This window comes from Carcharodon carcharias, chromosome 5 (assembly GCF_017639515.1).
Source record: "Carcharodon carcharias isolate sCarCar2 chromosome 5, sCarCar2.pri, whole genome shotgun sequence".
NCBI classification, from domain to species: Eukaryota; Metazoa; Chordata; class Chondrichthyes; order Lamniformes; family Lamnidae; genus Carcharodon; species Carcharodon carcharias.
Window position 1 is genome coordinate 67992957 of NC_054471.1, and position 27417 is coordinate 68020373.

Below are 27417 nucleotides of genomic sequence, written 5' to 3' on the forward strand. Positions count from 1 at the left end.
TCAGGCCATTGACGTCTGTGGTATCGTGATCTATCCCTTCTTAGGGCGCATGCAGGGGATACATCTGTGTTCACAATTCCAGTTGTCGGATGTCACTTGGGAACCAACCAGCAGCATCCCCGCTGCTACAAACATGGAGGAATGTTAGCATAGCACCACTAGAAGTGGCACCAAGTGACTGAATTTCATGCCCAATTTATCTTAAATCTGAGGTTTCCTGCTGAATTCCTGTTGCACTATCACTGGGATTGTGCCAGAAAGCTTACTGGCTACACATTGGAAACTTGGTAAGATCTCACTGTGTAGGTAGTATTGCAATCCAAAACAATAACAGCAACTTGCATGTAAAACATCCCAAGGCATTTCACAGGAGTCTGATCACACAAAATTTGACACTGAGCCACATAAAGAGATATTAAGGCAGGTGATCAAATGTTTGGAGAAATGGAGAAGTTTTAAGGAGCATCTTAAAGGCAGGTGTTTAGGGTGGCAACTGTTAGAGCTTTGCATCTAAACAGATGAAGGCATAGTCGTCAATAGTGGGATGAAGGAAGTCTGTAACTTCCAAAATGCAATTGGATAAATGCTTGAAGGAAAAAAGAATTACAGAACTATGGAAAAGAGCAGGGGCGGGGGACTAATTAGATAACTCATTGAAAGAGATGGTAGAAGCATTATTCTATGATTCTGTAATTATGGCTAGCATCCCTTAACCAATACCACCTAATCCAGTTTTATTAATTGGATGTGAAATGCATTGGGATGTTCTGGGGATGTAAAAAGTGCTATGAAAATACAAGTTTCTTTGTTAAGAGCGGATGTTTATGCCCTCTGTTTTACAGACAGAACTAAAATTTGAATGAGTGTCAGGACTGCACAGCAGAAAGTAATTCTGCAAGCAAATCTCAATGCACTTGCATAGGATCAATACTGAGTTTGCTAACATTCTATGCACAGTGTACTTAAACTCTATGCAGAATCTGTTTAAAGTTAGTTTAGATGGAAAGGGGCCGCCATAGTTCTTTAAAAATTCATGACCAATGCCAAGAAGCTGTAGCCAAAGCAGACAGGGTATTAGGTTGCATAAATAGAACTATTCAATATAAAACAAAGCACACCGCCTTGTACAAGTCCCTGATTAGGCTACATTTGGAATATTACTTTGGTTTTTGGTTTCTTCATGGTGGGAGATATAGAAACTTTGGGAAAAATCTGAAGTAGTGCCATGAGGATGACCCCCAGCTTTAAAAAACATGATTATTCAGAAAGGCTTGAGAGGCTCTTTCCTTTAGAAATATTCAGGCTTCGGGATGATTTGATAGGGATGTTGAAAATTGCTTGATTGTGTTTCTATTGTGGCTATTTAAACTATTTAGGCTGGGGAAAACCAAAGGACATGTGTATAAGCATGTAAGGATAGTGCGAAGTTAAATGTTAGGTGGTCCTTCCTTTCCCGAAGGATAGTAGACAGAACAAGTTCCTCACTTGTGCTGAGTGTAGAATCTCTGCATGTCTTTAGGACTAGTTTCTAATTGGGATGAGGATCACATCTTATAAATGGTGCTAAATTTACTGTTTATGTGGTCTCTTTAATTAGTTTCAGTTATCTAAAGGGCTAGGAAAGGAAATTTAAAAATGTTTTTCCCTTATAGGTCTTTATTCCATTTTTTTCTCTCCCACGAGATTACATGACTGGTGCTGGGTGCTTGGGTATGTGTGTTGCTAGGTGCAAATGTTGGCAGGCATTGGTGCTTAATTGTGATGCTCCAGACATTGTTGTTGTGTGAAGTAGGCTTGATGAACTAGGTGGCCTTTTCCAGTCTGTTGATTTTATATTTTCATATTACCCGTCCCTACATGCCCTGGAGTTCAGTCTGAAATTCTTTCAATTTGACCCACTGACAGTAAAGGAATCACACTTTATATCCAAGTCAAGATGGGAGTGTGACTTGAAGGGAACTTAAAGCTACTGTTGTTCCTGGATATTGCTGCTCTTCTCCTTCTGCGGTAGCAATCAGAGGGCTGAGAGATACTATCAAACTAACCAGTAACCTTACTGTGTTGCTTTAGTGCATCATGTAGATACAACCTGCAGATAATGCATTCTGGAGCCATAGTTGGGGGAATGGTGCAGAGCAAAGAGGGGGGGGGGGGTGTTGGGTAGGTGAAGAGTTAGAGTTGCTGCAATGCAGCTTGTAGATGGTACACATTGCAGTCACAATGGCAGAGAGAGTGAATATTTAAGGTGGTGGATGGGATCCCAATCAAATGGGCTGCTTTAATGATGTCAAACTTCTTGAGTGTTGTTGGAGCTGCACCCATTCAAGCCAGTGGAAAGTATTCCATCACATTCCTGACTTGTGCCTTGTACGTCGTGGAAAGGCTTTGGAAAGTCAGGTTGTGAGTTATTCGCCACAGAATACTACGTTTCTGATCTGCTCCTGTAGCCACAGCATTTATGTGGCTGTCCAGTTAAGATTTTGGTCAATGATGGCCCCCAGGATGTTGATGTTGGGGGTTCAATGATGGTAATGCCATTGAATGTCATTATTGGAGATTATGTAAAGAATCTATTTTTATTTTTCTTGGATTGTGGCTTTAAAAACTACCATGGCTGCAGTAAAAGACATGTTCACTGGAATAGGATGAGGAATATCTACAATGCTGCTATTCTGGAACAGAATGTGCCATAACAGTACAGGATGGTGCTCTCTATTGACAGCATTTTAATTGGCTCCTGACCAGATGACCAAGGTTGTGTGTGGTAACATTATAGGCAGTACAGCTTTTAGCTGCAAAGAGGGAAGACCTCTTTCAACCTTTCTCTCCTGTGTTAATAAGATTCCAGTAATTCTGCCATAGTAGCTAGCTGGCTATTCCTCGCATATCTGTAACCAGCTTCCTCAGAAAACCTCTGTTAAGAGGAAAAGGGGAAAAATCACCAGTAGATACAATGAAAAGCAAGTTTTTCAACTAGTAAACCACAGATTGAAAGTGCTGGGAGACCATCTCATGTCATCAACAAAAAACTGCAAGGAATTTGGTAAACAACAATCAAAATCAACTCATCTAATCCTGTACTCCGGATTGGTGCTATTGAACTGTTTTATCTCACCCTTAAAATCCATGGTGTGTGTGTCTAATGTGTCTTATGTGTGTATGTGTGGTCTGTGTAAAGGGACTTAAGAAGGGGTAGACTTTAAGTTATGTTAGAAGTTAGCAGTTAATATTTCTTTCTTTTGCCACTAGTTAAAGACAATTTGTTCAATAAAGTTATTTACTTATTAAATTTACAAACCTGGTGCTCATATTCTGTTAACTTAAGTAAAATTGGGGCAGTCTGGTGGTTTGGTCAAACTTTTTCACATTTGTTACAGCTCGGGGAACAGTGGAGCTTGATATTACAGTGTAATTCCTAGTGAGTCGTGATAATGGTCATTGACTAGCATTTCTGTGGCATGATGTTCACCAACGTGACATGAATGCCAAGTGTCACTTGTCAACCCAACTCTAGCTGCCATGCAACCTTGCTGCGGGTTGCAATGCTTCATTATTAGCATAATTTGTGAATGAAGCTGAAAACTATAGAATCATCAGTGAATAACCTATTTCATGACCTTATGACAAAGAAAGGTTAATTAGTGAAGCAGCTGAAGATGGTTGGATTAAGGACAGTTAGTGATGTCCTTGGGTTGGGATAAGCAGCCGCTGACAACCATGACAATCTGTGTGTCAGGTATGATTCTAGCTACATGAACATTTGCCCATTGACCTCCTGCTCTCCAGAGGTCTCTGTTTTGAAAGCTGTTGGAGGCTATCACAACAAAGATAGGTACAAAATAGTTCTCCTCCTGTTCCCAGATTAAAACTGAAGTCATTGGCCTTGGACTTAACTGCTCCCCCCATGACCAGTCTCAGGGACCATGACTGACGCCTGCAGCTCGCCAATAATAAACCAATGAGGCTAGTGCACTAATATTGCATGCTTCCCCTTTGCACATGTGCACTGGTCAAAATTTGGGTGACCAAATGTTTCAAAGTTGCATGTTGCAGCAATTTTATTAGTTATGGAGTAAAACAAATATTTTCCCATTTTCTGTTAAGAGATTTAGCCCTTAGAAAATTAAGATTCAGATATGCCACAAATGTATGACGAGTCCAGCAAACATATAAGTGCATTTACAGAAAGGCTGAAAGAGTTTAAATGATTTTGAAATATTTCCCTAAATTTGTAGGAGTCAGATATACTTAAATGCACAGCATATGCTTCTGAATCCTGACTGACTTCACAGGGGAGGGGATGAATGTTGGAGATGCAAAGATTTATTAATTCCCTCTTGGGTTAAAGGAAAGGAAAAACAGTTTACAAACTGCAGAATTTTCAACACTCCAGCTGTAGTGGCTTAATCTTGTCAATCAGACACGGGCAATGCGGACTCAGGGATGGTAATGAAAATCAAATGGAATGGAGTTTAACTGAGGGAACATGGCCAGCAACATCATCCCTCAATTAGGAATCTGCAGTGCAACTCCTTGTCACACACTGAAACTTTAAACCAGACTGATCAGTGAGTGAACAGCAGAATTAGGCTGGGATACTTGCAGCCCCAAAAGATTTGCCCTCAATGTTGATTAATTAGAAAAAAATGTTCTTCATTAAAAAAAAATACTTTTGAGGCCTGAGTCCTCTCCCCAACTCCAAAACAACATGAAGACGAAAGGGACGAAAGGGAATATCAACAGTCTGCTCTTAAGTATCTGCCGGTTCAGCTTTACAGCCAGTTGTTAGAATGTATATAACAAGGGTTTGGTATGACACATTGCCTGATTTTCTTTCCCTGTCTCTGGTGAGGTAACGAAGCTTCTGCCTGTCCATCACTTGATCAGTTTATCCAAGATCAGAGTGTCTTAGTGTGAGTTGTTGCAGATATAAAGACGCTCCATGGCAGAGCATATTACTAAAATCAATAATTATGTTCCCCACCACCAACCCCTCCCCCTTCTCTGGGCCTCCTTCAATGATGCTATGATAGGGAGTCTTCTGTAGCAAATCAGTTATGGCAATCCTCAGCATTCCTTCAGTGATCCCATTTTACAAAGATTTTACTGTTTGATTCATCTACAACAAATGTTAGGAGCATAGGAAATAGGAGCAGGAGTAGGCCATTTGGCCCTTTGAGCCTGCTCCGCCATTCAATATGATCACGGCTGATCTGGTTGTGTTCTCAACTCCACTTTCCTGTCTGCCCCGCGGAACCCTCTACTCCCTTGTTACTCAAAAATTGTCGACTTCAGCCCTGAATAAATTCAATGATCCAGCTTCCCATGCTCTCTGGGGAAGAGAATTCTACATACTAACAATTCTCTGAGAGAAAAAAATTCTCATCATCATTCCCAGCTGCAATTCAACAAGTGATCATTTGGTGAAGTACTGCGGGGAGGAAAAAAAAACATTTTTGCAGATCAGCAAAAGTTTTGGGCGTAGAGACTGTTGCATTTCAATGTAACATTACAGGAGGTGCCACTGCTCCTTCAGTACGATGTTCCCATTTTGCTTACTCATAGGGCAGAATATTGCCATTGGCATGTGGGGGCAAGCCCGTCATGCCGACGTGTAAAGTGATGCAAGATGACGTCGGGCGCGTGTCCCGAAGTCATCGCGTGTCATTTCGATATTTTCGGAGGCGGCAGTGCGCCCGCCGAACTGTCAATGCCCTATTAAAGACATTAAAAAAAGTAATTTAACTTATTAACAACGCTGCCTGTCCAACCTTAAGGTTGGCAGGCAGGCAAAGAGCCCAAGCGGCCTTCGTGTATTTCAGGAAACCTCATCCACGGGCGCGATGAGGTTTCCTGAAGGTTTTATAAAATAATCAAATAAATATTGCAAACTTCACGAACATGTTCCAGCTCATGTGGCACAGAGCTGCCTCAGGCAGATTGCTGCGCTCTTTTGCAGTGCAGGCCCTGACTCTCCCTCTGCCCCCCTGCTTGCATGGGTAGCGCTGATGGGCTTTAATTGGCTCGCCCACATAAAATGGTGGCGTGCAGCCGATCGCAGGCGGCGATCGGCTCGGCGCCCACCCCTAGGAAAAAATCTCCCCACAATCCTGCATTTGACAGCTCAATGAAAGGGGACTATTACTGTGTTTAATGTACGGAATATTTATTTAGTTTCTTTTGGATCATTAATTTTATTTTATCTTTGACTGGTAATCATAAATCATAAATGTTATCTTCTGATCTGATCCCTGAAGATGTTGGTCAGAATTTAAGTGAATAAGATACACACCTACATGGAAATCATGAGAAACTGGAGAAAGTGGTTTAAAGCAATAGTTACAATTTGATGCTCCGGGGAGTCCAAAGTAACCAGGTAAGTTTTGGGGTCTCAGGGTAGCGAGGGGAGGAGGCCCGGGTGGGGAGTGGCGGTGGGTGGCCAGCGTGTGTTAGGAGTGTTAGGGGTGTTGGTGGAGAGGTCTGGTGTGGGAGGGAGGGTTAGGGGTCAGACCTTTAGGGAGCTGGGAGGGGGAACCCAATGTTGAAAGGAGGCTGTTGATGGAGGTGCCCTTCCCCGTTCTTGCCCGGAAGGGTCAAATTTTGGGCTACTCCCAATCCTTGAACTCCTCCTACCAGCCTGAAAAAATGATGCTGGGTGTGAAATGGCCTTAAGTCGTCATTAATCGACCACTTAAGGACCTCAACAGGGGCAAGAGTGGGGAGATTGGTGCTGACCTAGGCCTTGCCTGTCCCACCGTAAAATTGCAGAAGCCTGGGCGAATGAAAGCCCAGTGAGAAGGCCATCTGAAGAATTTTATGGCTACTCCCTGTCTGCAAATCTGCTGGTAGGAGAATGTAAAATTCTCCCCATAAACCCATAGCTGGGTGATGTCAGGATCTTCTGCATAAAGCTCCCCAAGGAGTTATAGTAAAGAGGAATGAGTATAGCAAATGGAAAAAACAGTTGAATGGAAAAATACAATTCAAAATTTGAGTCTTGAGATCTGGCATTTCTGTTATATATAATCTTGGTGTTAATTACAATCTCTAACACAAATGTTACACAGCACACTTAAATCAGCCACTGCACTCTGAACAGCAAGCTGATGTTAATAAAGAGCATCACACAACAATTTGAATTATCAGTGTGAGGCCCACTTTTGGAGACATCGATACTGATGTAATTGTACCATAGTAGTGCATTAATTTCTTTATCCTATGATAAGTGTGGACGTCGCCAGCGAGGCCAGCATTTGTTGCCCATCCCTAATTGCCCTTGAACTGAGTGGCTTGCTAGATCATTTCAGAGGGCCGTTAAGAGTCAACCACATTGCTTTGGCTTTGGAGTCACTTGTAGGCCAGGCCAAGTAAGGATGACAGATTTCCTTCCCTAAAGAGCATTAGTGAACGATGTAGGTTTTTATAACAATCGATGTTAGTTTCATGGTCACCTTTACCGAGACTAGTTTTATATTCCAGGTTTATTAAAGGAATTCAAAATTCCACCAGCTGCCATGGTGGGATTTGAAATTATGTCCCTAGAGCATGGGCCTCTGGATCACTAGTCCAGTGACATTACCATTACACCATCATCTAGGTTTATTTAGCTTATTTGAAATCTAACCATGGCAAATTGTGAATTGAAATCAATTAATCTGGTAATTTGTGGATTGGCATGAGAAAAAAATGACCACAAAAGGTGGCATGTTGCCAAAAAAGCCCAACTAGTTCACAAATGTTGTTCAGTGATGGCAACATGCCAACACCACACTGCCTGTCTACATGTAATTCCAGCTCCATACTATGTGATTGATCTTCAGGACTTTCTGAAATCCTGGAAAGCCACCCAGTTATAAGTAGTCATCACAGCTTCGAGGTATGAGCAATAAATGAGGTCTTGCCAGCAGCTGCCCACATCTCAAGAACAAGAAAAAATTGTGAAGAATAACCCAAATTACTTGTCAATTTCTACTGTTTCAACATTTTCTATTCAAGGTTTATTCCTAGTAACATAAGATTTACTTTTAAGTGTGGAATTTGAGCCTTCGCTGTTCTTTATATTTTGAACAAAGTTGTGCAAAAAAATTCACACATTGTTATCAATGGGGTGATGTCTCTCTCCCAGGTTTTCACAGGTTGGAGTGTAATAACAGTAGCCAGTACTTGCCAGCTATCCTATTATACCATCCTATTAAAGCATTTTTTTTGTTGTTGTCGTCGTCGTATGTACTTTAACCAACAGGAAAATGATTAGTTAACAATGAAACAATGAATTAACATAGCCAAAAATGAAAATGAGTCTCATTTCCTTATAGCATGAAGCACATCCAAGACAAACTCTGGACATATGCACATGTCATGAGTTTGGAATTTTTTGGCACTGAGATCAGGACCTTAACTTCAAGAAATGTATAATTGGATTAGACTACAGTTCCAATTCTTCCCTCAGATATTCCATTTCTCTTCACCCACCACTGTTCAAATGATTGGCAGCAGGAGTGCAAATTATTAAATCAACGTTCCATGCTATTTTAAAAGCAATTGTGCAAATCGTTCCAAAAGCGCAGGGAATAGTCAGTCATGATATTGTCCATATTTCATGGATGCAACATCATTAACTGCCAGGACTAGGACAATATTTTTTCAAACCTGTATTTCAGCATAAAAACCAGCTAAAAGCTCTTTCCCCCCAATCAAAAACATCGGGGTACAATTTCTACAAGGGTTTCCTGATCTCCTTCATTGCTTACAAACTAAGTAAGCACAAAATAACATTCTAAACATCTTAGGCAGGCAGTGGAGTAGAAATTTGTCTAATCTCATTTATTAAACCAGCATCAAAGCTACGCAGCAGTGTGTGCCCCAACTGAGAGGCTCGAGACTGGCTGACATAGGGCCTCAGGCCAAGACTTGGATGAGCTCCACATTCAGCTTGCCCATTTGAAGTTGAAGAATTTTGGACCATGTGTGCCACTGACAGCAGCCAGAAAACCCTGGGTGTGGAATGGTCAAAATACCACATACTTCTTCTGCTTGCTGAACAGGGATCATTTTAGAAAGTTATAAAAACTTAATCGCACTCACGCGATATCAATTAAGAGGCCCATTAAGGTCATTAATTTGATCCTATTTTTTGCTGCTCGTCGAACCTTATGGTTGGCGCGTGTGTGAGGCTTCCAACAGTAATTAAAAACAGTAAAAATTTTGAAACATCTTTAGTATGTCCCTGTTCATGTGATTGAGTCACATGTGGGGACATGTTTCTCTTATTTTTAAAATTTTTAATTTTTATTTTAAAATTCTTCATCTCTGTGACTTCAGGGAGCTTTCAGTGTCCGTTCTGCTGTGCACGCGCAGACTCCAGTTCTCACGTTCCTCCCACCACCACACCCCCACAACCCCGGCAGCGCTGAGACTCTCAGCGCATGTTTCATGCTGACTGGCCGTTAATTGGCCAGCCAGCGTGAAATCGTGGTCAAAGCCCAATTGTGGGCGGCAGTCCATTTTGGGGCCATTCCCAGGTCCGCCTGCCGAAGGGAAAATCCTGCTCCATGTCTCTGGATCATTAGTCCAGACCTCCAGCTTACTAGTCCAGTAACATAAGATCATAAGAAATAGAAGCAGGAGCAGGCAATTCAACCCCTTGAGCCTGCTCAACCCTTCAATAAAATTGTGCCTGATCTGATGGTGGCCTTAAATCTATTTTCCTGCATGTCCCCCATAACCCTTGATTCCCTTGTAAACCAAAAATCTGTCTAACTCAGCCCGTGAATATATTTAATGAGCTAGCCTCCACTGCTCTCTGTGGAAGAGAATTCCAAAGACTAATAGCCTTTAGAGAAGAATTCCTCCTCATCTGTTTTAAGTGGGAGACTCCTTATTTTTAAACTGTGCCCCCTCTAGAGCTAGACTTCTCCATGAAAAGAAACATCTTCTCAACGTTTACCCTGTCAAACTCCCCCCCAGAATCTTTTATGTTTCAAAATAACTGCCTCTTATTCCAATGAGTATAAATTCTAATGAGCATAGGCCCAACTTGCTCAACCTATCCTCATAAGATAACCATTCATCCCAGGGGTCAGCTAAGTAAACTTTCTCTGAACATGTGTGGTCTCATCTATGTAGTTGTACAGTTGTAGCAAGACTTTCCTAATTTTATACTCCATATCCCTTGCAATAAAGGCCAATGTTCTATTTGCCTTACTGTACCTGCACGCTAACTTTTTCTGACTAATGTACCAGAACACCCAGATCCTTCTATACTGCAGTATTCTGCAGTCTCACTCCATATAAATAATATTCTGCTTTTATATTCTTCCTGGTAAAGTGGACAACCTTACATTTTCCCACATCATACTCTATCTGCCAAATTTTTCCCAGTCTCTTAACCCATCTATATCCATTTGCAGACTCTTTGTATCCTCTTCACAGCTTGCTTTCCTACCTATCTTCAGCAAATTCCCTTCATTTAAGTTACTAATAAAGATCGTAAATAGTTGAGACCCAAGTGCTGATCCCTGCGGCACTCCACTAGTTACAGTTTAGCAACCTGAAAATGACCTATTTATCCTGATTTTCTGTTTCCTGTTAGTTAGCCCCTCCAACACCATGAGCTTTTATCTTGTGCAGTAACCTTTTATGTATTGAATGTCTTTTGGAAATCCAAATACATCACATCTACTGGTCTCCCTTTATCTAACCTGCTTGTTATACACTCAAAGAAATCTAATACATTTTTCAAACATGATTTCCCTTTCACAAAACCATGTTGATTCTTCCTGATTGTACTATGATTTTCTAAATGTTCTGCTATTACTTCCTTAAAAATGGATTCTAGCATTTTCCCAATGACAGATATTAGACTAACTGGCCTATAGTTTTCCGCTTCCCGTCTTCCTCCTTTTTTGAATTGTGGTGTTCATTTGTGGTTTTCCAACTGCTGGGACCTCTCCAGAATCTAGTGAATTTTGGAGTATTACTACCAATGCATCCATGATCTCTGCAGCCACTTCCTTTAAGACCTTACGATGCAGGTCAGGAGTCTTGTCAGCCTTTAGTCCCGTTAGTTTTTCTTGTAAACTTTCTCTAGTGATTGTGATTATTTTAAGTTCCTCCCTTTCTTTGCTCCCTGCTTTTCTATATTCTTGGGATGCCTTTTGTGTCTTTACTGTGAAGACAGATAAAAAATACTTGTTCAAAGTCTCTGCCACTTCCTTCTTTCCCACTATTAGTTCCCCAGTCTCACTCTCTAAGGAACCAATGCTCATTTTCATCACTCTTTTCCTTTTTATATAATTGTAGAAGCCTTTACTGCCTGTTTTTCCATTTCTTGCTAGTTTTCTTTCATACTTCAGTTTCTCCCTCTTCACTATTGTTTTAGTCAACTGTTGATGTTTTCTAAAATTTTCTGAATCTCCTGTCCTACCACTAATTTTTGCAGCGTTGTACATCTTTTCTTTCAATCTGATACCATCCTTAACTTCCTTAGTTGGCCACGGATGATGCAACCTTCTCTTGGAGCCTTTCTTTCTTTAATTCCACTCTTCAAAGGGCAGGAAACGGGAGAGGTTCGATCATCAGGGGCTGCCCTTTGCAGATAGAATGCGGATGGTGTCTCAATACACTTTACCAGGTTAAAATAGCCATTCCCTGGTTGATTCCAGGATGTATTGTTGTAAGAAACTTTCCCAAATACACTCTATGAGCTCATTTTCCAGGTTGCTTTTGCCAATTTGATTAATCTAATCTATATGACGGTAAAATCTTCCACCATTATTGCTGTATCTTTCTTAGAAACCTTCATTATTTCTTGATTTATACTCCATCCTAATGTGCAGCCGCTGTCAGGAGGCCTATAAAACACTCCCAACAATGATTTCTTTCCTTGCTATTTGTTATCTCCATGCAAACTGATTATACATTTTGATTCTCTGAACTAAGATCCCTACTGTATTGATCTCATCCTTTACTAATAAAGTCACCCTGGCTCCTTTTCCTTTCTTCCTGTCCTTCTTAAGTGTCAAATACCCTTGGAATATTCCGGTCCCAGCTATGGTCACTTTGCATCTGCGCACGGAATTTTACGGCCTTGTTGTGGTGGGGGCCGGGCCTTAAAATGCAGTGAGCCATTCAAAAGTCCATTGACTTCGGCAGGACCAGAAAATCCTGCCAGCAGGAGGGGGTGTAAAATTCTGCCCCATGTCTCTGTACTGGCTGTCATATACTAATATATTTCTTTATGTGCTATCGATTCATTGATCTTGTTGTCAAAATGCACACAACATTTGTAAAAAGTCTTGAATTCTGGCTTACTATTTTTCCAGATTCTGATCTTATTTGCTGGTGCACCCTCATGTTTGTATTCTGTCCCTTCTTGTCCCACATTGCTTATCATTACCTGCATTGCTATCCTGCGCTATTGCCTTGTCCTTTTTCTTTAACTTTCCAAATTTCTCCTCACATGAACACCACCCCACCCCACCATCCATTTATTTTAAAGCCCTTTATACAACCTTAGTTATATGATTTGCCAGTATACTGCTCCCAGCGTGATTCAGATGAATGCCATCTCTATGGTGCAGCTTCCTCTTTTCCCACTACTGCCAGTGCTCCAGGAATCAAAATCCATTCCTCCCACACCAATTTCTGAGCCACACATTTAACTCTCTGGTCTTATTACCCTGAGTCAAATTGCTGATGGCTCAGGGGTAATCCAAAGACTATTACCTTTGTGTTCTGCTTTTTAATTTAGTCCTCAGCTGCTCATACTCCCTCAACAGAACTTCTTTCTTAGTCTTATCTATATTGTTGGTACCCATGTGGACCAAGACCAATGGACCCTTAACCCTCCTCTCCAAGTTTCTCTCTAGCCTGAGGAGATATCCTTAACCCTCTCACCAGGGAGGCAACACAACTTTCAGGACTTTTGTTCTTGGCTACAGAGAACAGTGTCTACTCCCCTAACTATACTGTCCTCTACTACAGTTAAATTCCTTTTTTGCTTCCTCCACTTGAACGGTCCCCTGCACCACAGTGTGGTCAGCTTGCTCAACTTCCCTGTAGTCCTTGCTCTTATGAACACAAGCTGCAGAAGATTAAACCTGTTGGACAATTGCAAGGACTGACGCTCCTCCATTGCTACCTTCTGGATCCTAATACCTGCCTCTTTTACAGTCACACCATCATATCCATTTTGCTACTGTACCACCCCAAATAAATTTCTATCAGGGGATTTTAAGCAGGAATTTACATCTGTAGAGGACGCTTGGAAAATGGTTTGACTCAATTTTGGGTTGGACATTTTTCAGGCATCCTTGGGGAGCATGAAATTGGTTTCTGAAATTGTGGTCTCATTGTGCATTTAAGTGCCACTGGTCCAATTTTTATACAGTATTTTCAATATAGAACATTGCCATGAATTGAAAATGGATAGAAAAATAGATAGACCACACTTTGGTACTTGAAACCTTTAATTGCCTTATTTGCAATTACTGCTAATTCAAATGAGATGACCTGGTCCTCATGCTTTATTATGCTATCTGCATTTTTGCCCACCCATAACCCAAGAATAGTGAATGGACGGAAACTGGGCCTTGTAAGTACGAAGCAAATAATCTGCAAATTATCAGACAACTTTAACCTGCATGTAGATCTTCTCAGCCTGATGGCCCTGTGGGTTATATAATACAAAATTCAACTAATGTCACATCTTAAAGTATTAAATTATTCTAATGTTTTTATTTATGCAACTAACGTTTCGATGCAAATGGTGACTTTTGAATGTTTGACATCAGGGTCTTATAATATCATTGAGTTGATTTTCTAATTATATAATCCTTGAGGAAAGGCACAGCACAATCACTTAAAACATGCAAAATCTGCTTTGATCTATATAAGGCTTTATAAAGGGACACACACCATTTCTTAAAAAATCATGCAAAAAAAGGAAAGAATTAACCACCACCTTAAAATGGAAACCAAGTCCGTTATCTAATAAGGTTAATTATATTAATAAAAACAAAAAAACTGCGGATGCTAATTCTAGTTCACAAAGCGACTTGTTCAGAGTGCTATCTCATCATGCTCTACAAGCTAATACATTAATGCACACTTGGAAAATCTTTTCCAACATCACGTAAATTCAAACAAAGCAAAGCCCAGAGTAATAAATCTAAATGGTGCACCAACAATATTTAGCAGACTTGTTACCTTTTTTGCTGCCTGTTCTTCTTCTACACCATCCCCAATAACAACATATACTACTTTTCTGCCAAACCTTTGCATAATTCGTTCAAAGCAACTTTCTTTGCCTGGAAGATAAATGAGGAAGAGTTCAGGGTGAATTTACCTGAGTAGCGGCATGCTCTTCATCTCGGGCATCTCCAATGACAACATAAGTAACTTTAGTGCCAAATTTGGACACTATACGCTGAAAACAGCTTTCTTTGCCTGAAAAACAATGCATGGCTCAGCCTTTCAATCTGTTTTACTATACTGTACATAATTAAAATCAATCTTCAGGGAACATGCTCAAATTATCTTTGGGAAAAAATATTGAGAATGATAAGTGAGAATATAGCACTGCAAAGTACTATATTCACTTGAATGCAGTTGGGCAGTTTTATGTTTCAACTGCCTCAATCCAATAGTAATGCTGTACCTCTGTCTGCCACCTGTCCCCATTCTATCACTCCCCCTAACAGATCAACAAACTCTGTCTGAAGTCATACTTTTTCCCCATAATGGATCTTCCACTCAATGGTTTACTACAGGAGAGCTGGCAATTTGAAAAGCTGGAATTCACAGTGTTCAAAAATCAATCTTACTCACTTTTCTCCCCTTTTTCCTATAGACATGCTGGGGCACAAGTGATGTCAACCTGTTAGTTCTTCACCTAAGTGGTCAATCTTGTGTGGATGCAGACAGTAAATGCTGGTAGGGGGATGGCATGACAGCCTGTTCCTCTTATCACCTCACATTGGCACACAGGAGATGAAACTGGCTTTCAGTGATAGTGTAATATGGGCAATAGTGAATCGACAGCCCATTTTACATCACGTACACTTTTCATTTCAATTGGCTTTATATCACCCCATGCACTACTGCGTTCCAGGCCACCAATGGGAGCATGATGATGGATCTCAGGAAGTAGTGATGAAGGCTCTTAGTTTCCCTAATGGAGGAAGAGACTCTTATAACAGCTACCTTGCTCTCTAACTTTATCGAACTTTTTACTTAGTTTTAGCCTTGTTTGCACCTTTATGAATTTTCCGTCGCAATTTTCTTGCTGTTTTAATATTGGAAGAATTTCTTAAGGTTAAATTTGGGTTCCACAACTTTTCTTATTTTGAGTTCCCTCTTTACCTTTGGAGCACTTTTTTGTAAATTTGCATATTTTCCCTCACCTAACAGTTGGATTTGATTTTGTTCTGTATTCTTTGAGGAAAAAATGTTGGCCCCCCAAGATTAGACCGTGCTGCACCTGTTTCATGCCTTTTATCCATAAAATGGGCACAACAAAGTACAATTTCTACCCCAACTTGCTGTTGTTTCCCCCTACAGAGTTTGTAATGCTTAATTTCTCTTAATATTGTCTTATCAATCCTTTTAAAGTCATTTCTTAAATCTGTAGTATAATCTTGAGCATGTAATTATCCTGAAAATTCAGTTGTGTGTCATTAAATATTCCAAAAGAATAACAACTTACTAATTTTTTATCAGTTCCTCATACAATAATGCTAATTATAGTTCATTTTTACAGTTAGTGCATGTACTAATGTTAAATAAGCTTTTTCCTAGGAAGTGTCTGTATTAATGGCAGCCAATCCCTCATAAAACCAGAATCTGTACTAATATTGATTAGTCCCTCACCCATTCAGGATCTGTGATAAAGTTAAATAGCTCCTGAAACAGTCAGGATGTAAACTCTTATTTAACAGCTTTTCATTGTCAGATCAGCTCTCATGTAGTCAACAATTTTTCAAGGCAGTTCCTTTAGCAATCGTATAAGCAAATAACCAAATATTTACAGTAAAAGATGCAATAAAAAAGGGAAGGTTTATCACAATCCTTCATAAATATTTATGTTCTGAAATACGTCTCGTTCAAAAACAATTTAAATAAACTTTGTGTCATCTCCAAATGTAGTAGATCATATCTGACAAATCATGTTAATGTGTCACACAGTTAAAGCCATGGGAATTTCTTTAGCTCTAGTGTCTCAAACACAGAGTGACCTGGATTCTTGAAGAGCTTGGGGATCCATTCTTTGAAACACTGTGGCAGGACAACGGTGAAAATCATGGCAGCAGTAATTTTCTTGGATAAAGGAGTCCGATCGGTGTTTTGAAATGGCTGGTGGCACCGGCAGTCAAAGAGTGTTTGGTCAGTGATATATTTCCTGTCTATCCCCCCCCACCACAAACTGGCCTAGGCATTGGCTGCATTATTTAAGTGAGATGACATCCCTCTGTTTCCAGTTACTTTGCAGAGGTCACTAGCACCCACTCCCCTGCACTTTCAGTTGAGGAGTGGGTTCACTGATTTATGCAGCGCAACTCAGTTGATTTTACTTAATCCTTTTGATCCGAATTTAGAATAAAATAAAATTAATGTAAACATTAAATGGTATTTACAAAATGATGAATTGTGCTATGGAACTGATAGGGCATTATTGTTTAGAGATTGACCAAGTAAATGTTGGTTGTAGTAACTACAAACTGTGTCCCTATGTTCAGTGACATTCTGTAATCTCAAATACAGCTTCATTGATTATATTGCTGCAAATATTTTCTGTTAGATCCTTACCTATTTTGGTTGCACTGTAAATATTTTCAATAGGGAAAACACCACCTAAGCTATACAATAGGACTTTGGCAAGTGCTGGCACGAGTTGTGTCGTAGTTACCAAGACATTAACACAGTTACTTCTGCAACAAACAAAGAAATAAAATGAAATCAGTAATCTTCCTTGTAATGTGAAAGAGTATCAGCTGTTGATCAAAATGAGTGTCACCTTAGCTCAACTATTGCCTTTAGGTTAAAGCCCCACTTGTGCACACAATCTAAAGTGACTTCAATGTGGTTCTAAGGAAGTGCTGTATTGTTGGAGATAACATGATTTGGATGATACTTTATAGTTAGGCTCGGCCTTTAGTTGTTTTGGGGGGGTGGAAATAAAGTATCTCACAGTACTGTTTGAGGTAAAGTGGGCAGTTTTCCCAGTGTCCAAGCAAACATTCCTCTCTCAACTAATGCTACCAAAAGTAGCCGATAAACCAGACATCAGTTTAACTTACTATTTGTAAGATCTTAGTACTTTTAAAAAGTTATTCTCAGGGTGCGGGTGACACTGGCAAGGCCGCATTTGTAACCTAACCTTAGTTGTCTTGAGAAGAGGTTTTGGGTCTTAAGTATCTTCAACTTCTTTCCACCAACCCTTAAATATAGAAACAGGCCCCAGTTTGTTTCATGCAAGATGCAGCTTACACTATCTGATTAATGCTTTTGTAGGGTCTCAGGTCTCTGTGGGCTTCAAGCTGTTATAGTGCTTCAGATCTGACCATCTGCCTCATACTAATGTGGGAATGATCATTCATTTTACATCACTGGTTGGGGCTGGAAATTACATGCACTATGGATGGTAATCAGTAGTATTATTCCAAGGTGCAAAGTTGGTCCTTCACTAACTGAAAATCCATAGTGAGATGTACCAGGATCTCTTCAGTTTCGTGCGATGAATTTGCTATTGCATTAAGGATATGTATCTTGTAGTACATGAATGCAATATTTTTGTCAGGCTATGTTTTTAGTTGTATTAGCTTAATGCAAAGAAATTAAAGATTTGCTAAACATAACAAGAGCTGTTGCATCAGTTGGTAGCACTCTTGAGTCCAGTAACAAGCTTTGAACTCACAATGTAGAGTGACATCAGTGGAGTACAGAAGGAGTGCTGCATTATTAGAGGTGCTCTGTCTTTTGTATGAGATGTTGAATGGGGTCCTGCCTGCTGTTTCTGGTGATATTAAAGGTCCTAGGGCATTCTCCAAGAAGAACAGAGAGCACGCCTGGTATCTGGACCTACATTCTTCTCTCAACAAACCCCACCATCAAAAAACACATTAAAAGCAGTTTCATTGGTGTGTGTGGGACATTACAACTGTAGGATAGTTACTGTGTTTAGTTGCATAACTACACTCAGTGACAGTAGTGTGTGCGATTCACAAATACAACAACTTGCCAAGGCTCCTTCAACAGCACCTTCTAAACAGTACCATTGAGAAGAACAGGATCAGAAGATGCATTGGAACACTACCACTAGCAAATTCCCCTCTGAATCACACACCATCCTTCATCCACCCATGATGCAGGGTCAAAAATCTGGAACTCACTACCTAACAGCACTGTAGGTGTACTTACACTACATGGACTGAAGTGGTTGAAGAAGGCAGCTAAGCACCACCTTCTCAAAGGCAATTTGGGATTGCCAGAGATGCTCACTTCCCAAGAATGGAAAACAATTGGGATGGATTTTCATCTTTACCACTTGGGCATAAGGCATCATCCAGGCAGAGTGCAGAAAGAAAAAGACCCCAGTATGTTGTTATTTACTTTCATGGTTAAAACTATTATTGACACCAAATCATTATTTTGTCTTGAACACAAAGCAATGATGTGGCTATGTCCCAGAAGCTTCAGCAATGAGTGACAATTACACTTATAAATAAACTTTTGTGACAGGGTGCATAGTTTAAAATGTTATTCCTAATGAGTTATTAAACAGTAAATCCTACCTTGAGCTGATGATTGACAATGATTTAAGTGCATTTGACAGCCAGGAGTCTGTCAGGGCCTCAACCTCAGCCCTTAACTGAAGCCAGGCATCTCTTTTTGCTGGGCCAAGTAGTCCTAAAATAAAACACAAGAAAATATACAGAGAAATACAGTGAGAATATATCCAATACTCTGTCTAAATTTTCCAAATAGGCAGCAGCGGTGAAGAGGTTCATTAGCTGTGAAAATCATGAGTACAATGGCCATGATTTTCTGTCCATTGATCTTTTCATAATCTCGGAAGTTTGTTAACTAGGTTATTTTGACCAGTTTAATAGCGTGAAAGTTCAGCTACACTGGAAAACAGCACTATTCTTTCAGTTTAATTTTTTCTCTAGAAACTTTCAGTGGAGTGAAGATGTCTTGCAGCAGTTGTATGGAGCCTTGGTGAGACCTCACCAGGAGTATTGTGTACAGTTTTGGTCCCCTTATCTAAGGAGAGATATACTTGCCATCGAGGTAGTGCAATGGAAGTTCACCAGGTTAATCCCTGGGATGGCAGGATTGTTTTATAAGGAGAGATTGAAGAGATTGTGTCTGTATTCTCTAGAGTTTTAAAGAATGAGGGGTGTCCTCATTGAAACTTACAAAATTCTTACAGGGTCTGACAGGGTGGATGTAATTAAGATGTTTCTCCTGGCCAGTGAATCTAAAACCGGGTGACGTAATCTCAGGATAAGGAGTAGGCCATTTAAGACTGAGATGAGGAGGAATTTCTCCACTTAGAGGGTGGTGAATCTTTGGAATTCTCTACCCCAGTGGGCTGTGGAAGCTCAATCATTTGAGCATATTCAAAAGAGAAAATCGATGGATTTCTGGAGATGAATGACATAAAGGGATATGGAGATAGCACAGGAAAATGGTGTTGAGGTAGATGATCAGCCATGATCTAATTGAATGGCGGAGACGCTCATTGGGTTGAATGGCCTACTCTTGTTCCTATGTTCCTAACTTTATTTCATAATGTAGTGGAATTTTAAAATCATTTTTTCAGAATGTGTTTTTCAAATATAACTAGCATTTTTCTGTTTTAGACTCTATATCCAATGAGTTACTAATGTTGTACTGTGTAGTTAACAAAGTATCAGATCAAGGGGATGACAATATAATGGGGTAGTTACCTAATCTCTGCAAAATCTCTGCCTCAGGCCAACAACGCCTTTGAAACATGAAACATCGCCTTGATGTCCGTGGCGATTGTAAAAGTGGGCAGGAACCTGTCTAAATGCTGCGCGCATTAGGTTCCAGATTTTAATGTGAATAATATGTCTGCGTCATATCTTGGCAGGAGAGCCTGATCGGTGAAATGGGTATCAAAGGGGAGGCTGAATTGCTTTTATTGTTTCCCCTTGTCACCACTGGCACCAAAATCCCCTTCCCTGGTGCTTTCCTTCGTCCCTCTCTCCCTCGCTGGGAAAGCTCAAGTCCAAAGTTGGTGGCCCTTAACTATAGAATCCTGCAATTCCCAGCCTGTCAGAAGAGACATTTTCAGAATACCAGAAAATTTATACAGGTGAAGTACACAGGTCTCATTATCACCCTTTCACCCTTCCCAACAGTCTTACAATTTGTTTCAGCTATTATTCTGATGGGTTCTATGTAAAATAGTCATTTGGTAATACTGAACTTGAGTATCACTGAAAAAAGACGCAAGTTGAAGCTTTTCGTCTTGCACTCATCAGGACTGTCGTCTCATGAAGCATAAATTGTTGCTCCCTTTACATTTGGTACTCTTGCGAATGTCCTGATGAGCGCAAGACAAAAATCTTCGACATGTGTCTTTTTCAGAGATATTTGGGTTCTACGGAATTAACTGAACAACTGAAAAATGGTTGGCTAGAACTTGAGTCATATGACCAAGAGGTTGTTCACCAATTTATTGTTAATTTAAAACAATATTTTTTCTTTCATTTTTAATGAATAAAGTTGTTTTGGATTATTTAATTTAGTTTACTTGGGGTCAAATGTTCATCAGTTGAAGACTTATTCATCTTAAATCACTTGATTGAAAGGGAGACTAACTGTTATGCAAAAAGAATCTGTTTTTTTTTAATGCTCTGCCCCATCAGCCTTGGCAAGGAGTCCTCCTGGGTTCAGATACCTTTTAACATTTTATGACAGCTTGTTAAACTTCGTTCCCAATTGTGATATTCCCCATAAATTATCCTCATCGATATAAGTTTCACTTAGATACGCAATTACTCCCTCCCCAACAGTTTGTTTTAAACAGAAAGTTATTTGTTAAGATAACACACATGGGAACTTCGCACGAGTTTGTTAGCCAGTGTGCTAAATATAGTGGGATTTCAACTGTAGAATGCTTTGAATGACAAAGATGTGCGACAGGTTGTCAAGTTTTTAAAATTTATTCATGGGATGTGGGCTTTGCTGGCTGAGCCAGCATTTATTGCCCATCCCCAGTTGCCCTTGAGAAAGTGGTGGTGAGCTGCCTTGAAACGCTGCAGTCCATGTGGTGTAGGTACACCCACACTGCTTTTAAGAAGGGAGTTCCAGGATTTTGAGTAAGTGAGGGTGAAGGAACAGCAATATATTTCCAAGTCAGGATGGTGAGTGACTGGGAGGGGAACCTTCAGGTGGTGGTGTTCCCATCTATCTGCTGCCCTGGTTCTTCTAGATGGCAGTAGTCGTGGGTTTGGAAAGTGCTGTCAAAGGAGCCTTGGTGAATTCCTGCAGTGCATCTTGCAGATGGTACACACTGCTGCTACTGTGCGACGGTGGTGAAGGGTGTGAATGTTTGTGGATGTGGTGCCAACCAAGCGGGCTGCTTTGTCCTAGATGGTGTCAAGCTTCTGTTGTTGGAGCTGAACTCATCCAGATAAGTGAACAGTATTCCATGACACTCCTGACATGTGCCTTGTAAATGGTGGACAGGCTCTGGGGAGTCAGGGGGTCAGTTATCTGCCGCAGGATTCCTAGCCTCTGACCTGTTCTCGTAGTCACAGTATTTATATGGCTAGTCCAGTTCAGTTTCTGGTCAATGGCAACCCCCAGGATATTGATAGTGGGCGATTCAGTGATATTAATGCCATTGAACGTTAAGGGATGATGGTTAGGTAGTGACTCTCACTTCACCTCAGGGAGTTCAACTCTTTTGTCCATGTTTGAACCAAGGCTGTCATGAGATCAGGAGCTGAGTGGCCCTGGCGAAACCCAAATTGGGCCTCAGTGAGCAGATTATTGCTAAGCAAGTGCTGCTTGATAGCATTATTGATGACCCCTTTCATTACTTTATTGATGATTGAGAGTAGGCTGATGGGGTGGTAACTGACCAAGTTGGATTTGTCCTGCTTTTTGCGAACAAGACATACCTGGGCAATTTTTCACATTGATAAAAACAAAAAACTGCGGATGCTGGAAATCCAAAACAAAAACAGAAATACCTGGAAGAACTCAGGAGGTCTGGCAGCATCAGCGGAGAAGAAAAGAGTTGATGTTTCGAGTCTGCATGACCCTTCAACAGAACTGGCGAAGGGTCATGAGGACTCGAAACATCAACTCTTTTCTTTTCCGCCGATGCTGCCAGACCTGCTGAGTTTTTCCAGGTAATTCTGTTTTTGTTTTCAATTTTTCACATTGTCGGGTAGATGCCAGTGTTGTAGCTGTAATGGAACAGCTTGGCTAGGGGTGCTGCAAGTTATGGAACACAAGTCTTCAGTACTATTGCTGGAATATTGTCAGGACCCATAGCCTTTGCACTATCCAGTGTCTTCAATTGTTTCTTGATATCACGTGGAGTGAATCGAATTGGCTGAAGACTGGCATCTATGATGCTGGGGGCCTCTGGAGGAGGCTGAGATGGATTATCCACTTGGCGCTTCAGGCTGAAGATTGTAGCAAATGCTTCAGCCTTGTCTTTTGCACTGATGTACTGGGCTCCCCCATCATTGAGGATGGGGATATTTGCGGACCCTCCTCCTCCAGTGAGTTGTTTAATTGTCCACCACCATCCACCACTGGATGTGGCAGGACTGCAGAGCTTAGGTCTGATCTGTTGGTTATGGGATTGCTTAGCTCTGTCTATCACTTGCTGCTTATGTTGTCTGGCAAGCATGTAGTCCTGTGTTATAGCTTCACCAGGTTGACACTTCATTTTTAGGTATGCCTGGTGCTGCTCCTGGCATGCCCTCCTGCACTCTTCATTGAACCAGGGTTGATCCCCTGGCTTGATGGTAATGGTAGAGTGAGGGATATGCTGGGCCATGAGTTTACAGATTGCATTCGAGTATAATTCTGCTGCTGCTGATGGCCCACAGCGCCTCATGGATGCCCAGTCTGGAGTTGCTAGATTTGTTCGAAATCTATACCATTTGACATGGTGGTCATGCTGCACAACACAATGGAGGGTATCGTCAATGTGAAGATGGGACTTTGTCTCCACAAGGACTGTGCGGTGGTCACTCCTACCGATACTGTCATGGACAGATGCATATGCAGCAGGCAGGTTGGTGAGGGTGAGGTCCAGTATGTTTTTCACTCGTTAGTTCCGTCACCACCTGCTGCAGACCCAGTCCAGCAGCGGTGTCCTTTAGGACTTGGCCAGCTCGGTCAGTAGTGGTGCTACCGAGCCACTCTTTGTGATGGACATTGAAGTCCCCCACCCAGAGTACATTAGGCATCCTTGCCACCCTCAGTGTTCAACATGGAGGAGCACCGATTTATTAGCTGAGGTAGGGCAATATGTGGTAAATCAGCAGGAGGTTTCCTTGCCCACGTTTGACCTGATGCCATGAGACTTCATGGGTTCTGGAGTCAATGTTGGAGACTCCCAGGGCAGCTCCCTCCTGACTGTACACTACTGTGCTGCCCGCTGCCCGCCACCTCTGGTGGGTCTGTCTTGCTGGTGGGAAGGACATACCCAGGGATGGTGATGGCAGTGTCTCGGACATGATCTACAAGGCATGATTCAATGAGGATGACTATGTCAGGCTGTTGCTTGACTAGTCTGTGAGACAGCCTTCCCAATTTTGGCAATAGCCCCCAGATGTTAGTAAGGAGGGCTTTGCATGGTCGACAGGGCTGAGTTTGCTGTTGTCATTTTCAGTGCCTAGGTCAATGCCAGGTGGTGCGACTGGTCTTGTTCCTTTTTTGAGAATTTGTAGTGGTTTGTTAGAACTGAGTGGCCATTTCAGAGGGCATTTAAGAGTCAACTACATTGCTGTGGGATTGGAGTCACAAGTAGGCCAGACCAGATAAGGACGGCAGGTTTCCTTCATTCTGAAAGTAGCACATTATTTAACTGGCCCGTGAGTTCCCACCTCTGGATGGTCATATCTGGGAGGTACCCCAGAAGCTGCACTGGGGGTCCCCTGGAGGTCCCCTCAGAAGAACTGCATGGGAATTGCCTGGAAAGTTCAAACTTCTGATGGGCACAGGGAACCATCCAATACTCCAATTTAAATTGGAGACTTCGGATGGTTCTGACTGTACCATCAGAATAGTTACCCAGGAAAAGTTAGAAGATTTAAAATTATTTTGACTCCTGGATAACTACAGTACTAACAACCCCTGAAAGCCCATGAGAACCCCCAACTACCCCACCCACTACACCTCCACAGACCACCCGAGCCATCCTACCCCACCCCCATGACCATCTGACCTGCCACCTCCCCCTTCACCACTGACCATTCGATCCCCACCCCGTGCCCCCAATACCCTCACCAATCCTACCGATTTACCTTACACACTTACCCTCTCTTAGCTTCTCAAAGTGGCTGGACTATTCATTAAACTTACCTGCTTTATGGCAGCTAGTGCTGTAAAAATCAGGGCATGGCTTCCTTTTGTCTGACTCTGCTGCACTCGTCTGCAGCCCTTGGGAGTCAGTTGCACTGCACATTTCTCACCTGGCCCAAGTCAGGAGGCCAGGAGAGAAATGTGCAGCTCCATTCCATTTTAAGTATGAAGGAATGGAGTGGCAATATGAATATGTTGGCAACCCTTGGAAGTTCTGGCACATAGTTTGAAGAAGCAATGAGCAACCAAATTAATCAGAGTAAACAAAAGCCAGACTCACCTCCTATATTGTTTTTGTAAGTGTTATATAGTTCTTTTACACGCCTATAGCGGAAGGCTAATTTTCTCATCCAATCAACACCTCCTCGCACACCAGTTGCTAAGCAGAGGTTTGCACTGGTGGCAGCTGCATGAAAACCATCAGTTGCAAAACTGTAGGTACTGCAAAAATAGAAAAACATGCATTTGTGATTGTAAAATCCTATTTCTTGTCATATTAATTTGCTGTAGGATACAATGATTACCTTAAATCCTGTCCATTGTCATCAGAGGAGACGTCATCTATATGAACTTGATCACATTCCTGTTAATAAATGATCAATTTAATAAAATACAAAAATATCACTGTGCTAACAGAAAATTATATTGCAATTTTAACTGCAGTTACAGTTTTAAATTGAGTAAACTGCAACCTCTGTTTTCCAGGTTACAATTTATGGAATATTCATGTATAGCATATTACAAAATGCAGAATGCTTGGTCAATAACCGTAATAATAATGAACTTTTGTAACAAGATCAATTTAATTAATTCATGACTGTTGTTTGCAATACAGGCATCATACAAATTTTGTGTTACTTGCTAGTTTAAATGATTGTAGCATGCAGCCAATGCTATTGAATGGTTGACTGTAGGAAGTGCAAAACCATGAAGCTAGCTTGCATCACTGAAAGCCAGTCTGCACGTCTTAAAGGAGAGGTACATTCTGTCTGGGCAGGTGCTATAAGCCGTTCAAAAATGATTTTGATATGGGAACATTCAATAATAGCAAAACATGACAGAGAGCAGCCTCCAAAATTTTCTGATGTAGCACCGAAGGCTTTGGTGCAGGAGCTGGAAAGAAGAGATGTTGTCAATCCATGGGGTGGGGGCCACAAGGCTCTCCACATAAACTTTCCAAAGGCAGCGGGACTAAATAGCTGTGACAGTCAATGCCGAGAGTGTAGCCCCAAGCACCTGAATGCAATGCCGGAAAAAGATTAACAACCTCATACGAATGGTCAAGGCCAGTGAATGTATCCACAAATGTCATATTCCACTAACTGCACCACAATCCTCTCATGTGCTCAATGCACCATATCCCCATCACACACCTACCAACGATCTCTATCAATCACACTGATAGCCAACATTCATAGCTTCACCTCACCCTCATACACTCAGCACTGCTGCAAGTCTCTTTTCCACATCCCACAGCTTGTACAAACTGCCAGCTATTCAACCATGACAGTCACATCACTTGAATACATTGCATACTTCCCTATCTCTTGCAGAACATGAGGGCACATATTTGGGGGCAGCAACATTTAACTCAGATGGTGCTGCTCTCATTGGAGTGGCTATGACTAAGATCATTGTAGATGATGGTACCCTGGTATCTAATTGTCCTTCTCACATCCCCCCACCACCCCCCATCCCAGATTCTCTTCTGATTTACAACCTGCGGATGGTGTCTGCACACACCTCTTGCTTTGCTCCCAAGCCTCATCACAACCCTACCCTGTGATTTTCTCCTTTCAAATACCCAGGAACTGCAACCTGGACAGGCAGTGGTGGAAAATGAGAGGGGGAAGACAATAATGAAGAAACATGGTCATTCACTCTCACAGCTACCAGCTCAGACACTGACAGTGTGTGTACTTTGGATGGTAACTTAGAGGAGGAATTGGCATATGATGAGGCACTGGGTTTGAGTGGCCTATAGCCATGGAAGGGGTCAGGGGTAGCAAAGGTGCTAATTCGCCTGAGGACAAGGTCATATACGAGTTATTGGTTCCAAAGTCCATCCCCTCGTCCTTGCTGTGAAACATGGGCATTCAGTAAGAAAGGGTTGATCAAATCAGGGTGAAATATGGTGGGATTCCTTATGACCTGGGCTGCTTCAGTTACCACGAAGGCCTGTTAGGAACCCTGGGTGAGTGGCAGTGACTCCTCGGAGCACAAACATCCAGTCCTCTCTTTCTGAATGGCAGTGTTTGTCCTCCCATTACTGTGTGTCAGCTGGCCTAGAGTGTTGCTGCCCATGTTGAGGTGGTGCATTCTGAAGCTGGGCCTTCTAGGCCCATAGGTGCTTAAGATGATCCTCCAAGGACACCTACAGACTCCCCCACTGAAAGTTAGCACAGCCAAAGGCACATGGAAGAGACGCACTAAGGAAAGATACAAGGATGATTAGTTGACTTTTGGAAGCAACATGGGATGCTTTGATTTATAAATTTGGTTTGGAATATTTGATTTGTGGGGTGTCTTAATTTTGCAATGCGGCTAAGTGGACACTGTGATGGTCAGTAACAGAAGGAAAGTAAGGTATGGACTGTGGAATTGGGATTTTGTTTACTTGCATTGCACTCAGATGGTTTCTTCATGGACAACCCAACTAGAAAGGAACTTTGTTGATGCCTCCTCCCTTCTCCTCCTCTTATTCCTCAAATGGTCACTGTGTAGCAAGTGGCAAGTTTTAGGCACACAAGATAGCGTACAAAATGCAGCAGACTACCAGGATCCTCAAGACATGTTGGGCCAAGTACAGCAGTGCCACTCCCCAGAATGATC

The 27417-nt window shown here is 41.6% G+C and overlaps 1 protein-coding gene across 8 annotated transcripts in view; it reads right to left on the reverse strand.

The window, feature by feature from the left end:
- Positions 1–27417, reverse strand: part of eya4 (EYA transcriptional coactivator and phosphatase 4) — a 467229-nt gene that overhangs the window by 10552 nt on the left and 429260 nt on the right. For 7 of the 8 annotated variants that reach the window (XM_041188541.1, XM_041188548.1, XM_041188543.1 and 4 more), the window contains 5 exons: positions 25110–25168; positions 24866–25026; positions 18792–18906; positions 16807–16928; positions 14209–14309 (listed from right to left, as the gene is read on the reverse strand). In XM_041188541.1, coding sequence (XP_041044475.1) covers positions 14209–14309; positions 16807–16928; positions 18792–18906; positions 24866–25026; positions 25110–25168 — 558 coding nt within the window. Of the gene's footprint in view, positions 1–14208; positions 14310–14347; positions 14449–16806; positions 16929–18791; positions 18907–24865; positions 25027–25109; positions 25169–27417 lie in introns of all 8 variants that reach the window. The other variant, XM_041188542.1, reaches the window with a different exon arrangement.